The sequence below is a fragment of the Cynara cardunculus genome (assembly GCF_001531365.2).
Source record: "Cynara cardunculus var. scolymus isolate 2C chromosome LG 13, CcrdV1, whole genome shotgun sequence".
Classification (NCBI taxonomy): Eukaryota; Viridiplantae; Streptophyta; class Magnoliopsida; order Asterales; family Asteraceae; genus Cynara; species Cynara cardunculus.
The window spans coordinates 1273935-1279083 of record NC_037540.1 but is presented as its reverse complement, the minus strand read 5'-3'; the positions used below and the strand labels follow the sequence as shown (position 1 = coordinate 1279083).

The window sequence follows — 5149 nt, the reverse complement described above, 5'->3', positions numbered from 1 at the left end:
AGTAGAAATTGAATTAAATTTATGTTTATAAAAATGTTATATTATTAAAATAAAAATAATTTACTTCGTTTAAATAAAGTTATAATATTTAATATTCAATACATGAAAATACAAAAGACTAATAAAAATTTAAATAAGTCGGTATCATGATACTACCGTGGTATACGACTTTCAGTACTGTATACCAACCAAGTTTGTATACCTGATACAGTATTATCAACCGACTGTGATTAATACCAATTTATTTGGTACGTTTGTCACACATATTGATTGGTTTGGTACAAAATTGACGCACCTATTTTTAATAGTTACAAGATTTTTGTTTTTTTTATTTATAGAAATGGTTATTAGTCTGCATTAAATAAAAGTATGGGTATAAAAGAGCAATAACTCATAAATGAAGGGCCAAACAAGCATAATGAAAAACTACGAGGACACAATCTATCACATATGTTTAAGTATCACATGAACTCATCGTTCTCCATATCTGCAAAATCTCATCGTCTCTAGGGCAAGAGTGGAATCTCGAAGCACGTAATGAAGTTTGTTTTACAAAGAAATCCTCCGATTCTGTCATTCAGATACCAGTTTCAATCAGGTTGCTCTTCAATTAATCCTCAGGTTCGTGTGTGTTCACTTCTCTTTTTGTTAAGTATCGCGCAATGTGATCGGTTTGCTTCAGAGTAATCTTAATTCGATGGAAATTATGCGTGTAATTGTTAAATTTGACTCGAAATGGTTATGAAGAAGTGAAAACCTAAGATTATCACCCAATGATTGAAAATTCTGTTGCCATTTTTGCTCGAAATTTTCAAATTAATGTTTGAATTCCCAACACTAGTTAGATTGGTAATTGGGTTTGGATTTGGTTTTGTCGAGTTCCATTATCTTCTGTTTGTTTGCATTTGAACAATTTGCACACATTGCTTTCTATAAATCTGGAAAGTTCATGGAGTCTGTCTGTTTCCAGGTTATCTGTAAATCCAATTCGAGCAAAGAAGAGTTTATGTCGAAGATTTTGGATCGGAGATGGACATTGATAAATCCAGACACTAAAGTTCACCATATTAGGGTTTCTAGTCTGCAAACACAACAGCATTGTGGACCACTTGAGAACTTTTCGTTTTCTAATAATCCGCATCCTTCTTTGGGTGAGAACGTAAAGGAATGGCACAATGATCAGTCATCATTTTATATTGTTCGTGATGATTTGTTGCATCCACTAGTGAACGGTAACAAGGCCAGGAAACTGGATGCATTGCTTCCACTTGTTGAAGATCATTTAGGAACCGATGTGGTGAGATAACATTTCCTTTTCGGTGCTCAACTTTTTAGATGTTTTGAGTTTTCTTTAATATTCTTTAACAATATATTAAGATATCCGGATTTTTTGGTAATTGTTTGTGTTCGGACTAGCTTGCGTGCAACTCCACTAATCCCATGAGCCCCTGAAGATAATAGTCAGGAAAATCCCTGATGATCTTAGACTCATTTTGGCGACATATGGGAGGAGCCCAAGGCCTTGCCTATATTTGCCAATTGAGTTGGCTTGTGGGATTGGACAAATGGTTGTCACTTGCCCATATGGAGTTATGAAAACCTTATACAAGGATCGTAGGGTTTTAAAACGATTTTGTAACCTTGAAAATATAGAGGAAAATAATTTAGGTAACATTGATTTAGAAAGCTTTTCTAAAACAACCCTAAGCTGGATCCAAGACGCATTTAATTAATTCTAAACAATCCATAGTGTGTTTATAATATTATCTTTCAGATATTTGATGTGAGTTTAGAAACCAAGTCAAGTTTCCTCTATTGGTAATCCACACACGACCACGTTTCTGGCCTCCACTGGGTGCTAGCCCAAAATCCTGGATCTCATATGTGTTTATAACAGAAGAAAAAGAGAATGTTCCTCTCTATTTTTCTCTGATAGCTAAAACCTAAAATATTGAATCATTCAAGTTTTAGGTTTATCACTTTATTTATATGCACTGAATCATAGTTAGAGTGTTAGACTATAATTCAAATAAGGTTATGTAATTATCTGTAATATTAATATATAACGAGACGATTATAATGGTGTAACTTGTTAAAATAAAAATGTATTTTTTAAACATGTTTTAATTGATATACGATTATGTATATTAATTTGATAAAGGTTTAAAGTGAAACATTTAAAAGTAAATGACGTAAAGTAAATTAATTAACTAATTATAGGGGTATAAAGTGTAAATTTAAAATTATAAGTTTAAAAAAATCGGTTGTGAGAGGGTGAGTGTATGTGAGGGGGTGAGTGTATGTGAGGAGAGGAGTGGGTGAAAAAGTGATATAAAGGGTATCTTGGTCATTTAGTATTTTAAGACTTTAAGACTTCTGTTAAATTTGCTTTATAAGATAGTATAGATATAGATTATCTTAAACTTTAATATAATTATATATATTTATAGATAACATTCTGTAATTATCAATACCTACATTTTAACACATATTTTACAATTATTCTCCGAGAATAATTATTTTAACAATCAACATGATCTGATTCGGGTTTCTGAAAATAGAAGCAAACGTGTTCTTTGTGTGTGACCTTATAGGTTTACATACTCGTTCACAGTATTCCTGTGTAACACGTGTCGTGGGCATATAATAACTTACAAGGAATTATGTTGTTTTTATGTAACGTCTGTAAATTGAAGACCTCATATAAAGAATAATGTCTTGAGGTTCCAGTTACACCATTTTTATATAGGTCACATGTGGAGGTTGCCAAAGTGCACATGCTGCAGCTGTTGGTATGTTGCATATATCACTTGAAGCTCTTAAACATGTTCTTCGGCTCTGATATTTGGATTTGTTTACAGTTTCCTATAATTACAACGAGCCACTTAAAGGCAGTTCTTGATATTCCGTTTGTGTGTTTGTCCAGCTGTTTCTTGTGCAGAGAGGGGACTAAAGGCACATTTGCTTTTACGCGGAGAACAACCTCAAGTTCTAACCGGCTATAATTTGATTTCGATGTTATATGGCAATGTCACTTATGTTCCACGATCTATATATGCCAACAGGGAAGAAATGCTGTCAGCACATGCTGATTCAATAGCCGGGAGTGTTATATGCCTTGATGACTTACTCGAGGCTTCCTTTACAGATCACAACTCCGTGAAGTCGAACTTTCCAAATATAGAAGATGGGTCGCCTTTAAATTCAAAGAAGATAGTAATTGTTAATGAAGGTGCAGGAAATGCCGTTGCATTGCCCGGTAAGCTTTAAGTTAACTGTATTTTTTCAGTTTGGAATCTAAAGATTCACTTATGAGTTTTGCAGCTCCTAACTTCCAAACATGAGATCCTTTAGGGTGTGTTTGGTACACTGAACACGTAAAAACATAACACGGATCACTGTTCCACGTTTGGTAGGACTTTTATATGGAACAGACAGGAACAGAGTGAAACAAACGTGTTCCACCCTCACCCCATGGAACAAGGCGGAACATACCTGTATTTTATCAATATAACCTCAAAATAAAACCTAATTCTCTTCTAAAACATCAAATATGCCTCCCTCTTTACAATTTATTCATTCTTTTAATTTTATTTGTATTTTATGCTTTTTAAACTTTCACTTTATTGTCTTCAAAATATTATTTTTATACAATTTTTGTATTATGATCAATCTGTGTAATTTATTAAATATTAATACTAAAAAATAATATAGAAAAAGCATAAAGTAAAAATCAGAAACTACATAAGCCTTTTATTTTGGTATCATTTTAATCGTCTTGATAAAAACTCTTGTAATACCCCATTCCACATTTGTATAAATTTCACATATTTCATATAACATGAATACAAATATTACATACTGGGCCTTATATACACATATTGCTACATACAGAAGTAGCTACAATCTTTTTGCTCACATAAAATACATGTTTTGAATATAACAATGTCTCAAATACATGCATAACTTAGCTTCCCAAAAATCCACAAATGTAAAGCATTAACAAATCCTTTCACAACTTTCTCTTCCCTTTACTTTCCACATGTGCCCGTCTTGTAATGCACATTTTTGAAAATAAAACGAGGGTTAGACTATAAGGTCTAATGAGTAATCGCTTTGTAGCTATTACAGGGTGAAAATCACCAAAATACTTTTTTTGGAAAGTCAATCTTTACAAAGATAACATGTAAATAACATTTATTGTACCAAACCTCTATTGTCGCATCATATAGATGAAACAATCCCATTTCATCGCATCCAACATATGATTTACCAAACTTGTCGCATCTCATTGATGCGATAACACCTTTTGTCTCATCGAACAGATGCGATAAACATACTTTATCACATCTGATAGATGCGATAAATCCCAAATGTTGCATCACAAGGATGCGATAAACACATTCCTCGCATCACAAGGATGCGATAACCCCATTTTGTCGCATCACACTGATGTGATTACTTTAACTTATCGCATCATACAGATGCGATGACAGTTGTTCATATGATCAAAGTCCCATTTAACCAACAGTTCTTTATGCCACCCTTATTCCAATCAGTTGATAATAACATATCAAAACCCAAAATTATGCTAATCAAATAGCACACAATCATTTCTGAAAACACCCATTTGAAACCATACAGTTCCATAATAAAGCATATCAAATGAAACCACAGGGGTGGTACCTGATTGGTTTGAGCTTGGCTGCAAAGGTCAAAAAAGTACCTGGAGGTCCCATGTGCAAATCCAAGGAGATCCCCTTGTGGCGACGGAGGTTCAAATGCGGTGACTCCGGGCTATCTGCTTTGCAGGTGGTCGCCATGGGATTAGTCGGCTCGAATAACGGGTTGGATATCCAGGTTAATAAAAAAATCATATCAAATGATGCTTTTAAAGTAAAAAACTCACCTTGTACCACATAGAGATGGAGGCTTCAAACAACAACAATTAATCAGATAAAAATCACGTAGCTTTCTTCTCCTTTTCTTCTTTTTCTTCGAACCCAGGAAACTAAAATTTACTGTCACCAACTTTTTCTTCTATTCTTATCCCAAAAATATAGAAATAATTTTTTTAGAACATATATATATATATATATATATATATATATATATATATATATATATATATACTATATTATAAAGCATT

At 33.1% G+C, this 5149-nt stretch overlaps 1 protein-coding gene across 1 annotated transcript in view; it reads left to right on the top strand.

Moving 5' to 3' along the window:
- Positions 1-483: 483 nt before the first annotated feature.
- LOC112524163 (D-cysteine desulfhydrase 2, mitochondrial) overlaps positions 484-5149 on the top strand; it is a 9287-nt gene continuing 4621 nt past the window's right edge. The window contains exons 1-4 of the mRNA XM_025133853.1: positions 484-621; positions 971-1297; positions 2750-2792; positions 2927-3259. Of these exons, the coding sequence (XP_024989621.1) occupies positions 538-621; positions 971-1297; positions 2750-2792; positions 2927-3259 (787 nt within the window). The 5' untranslated portion in view covers positions 484-537. The remainder of the gene's footprint in view (positions 622-970; positions 1298-2749; positions 2793-2926; positions 3260-5149) is intronic.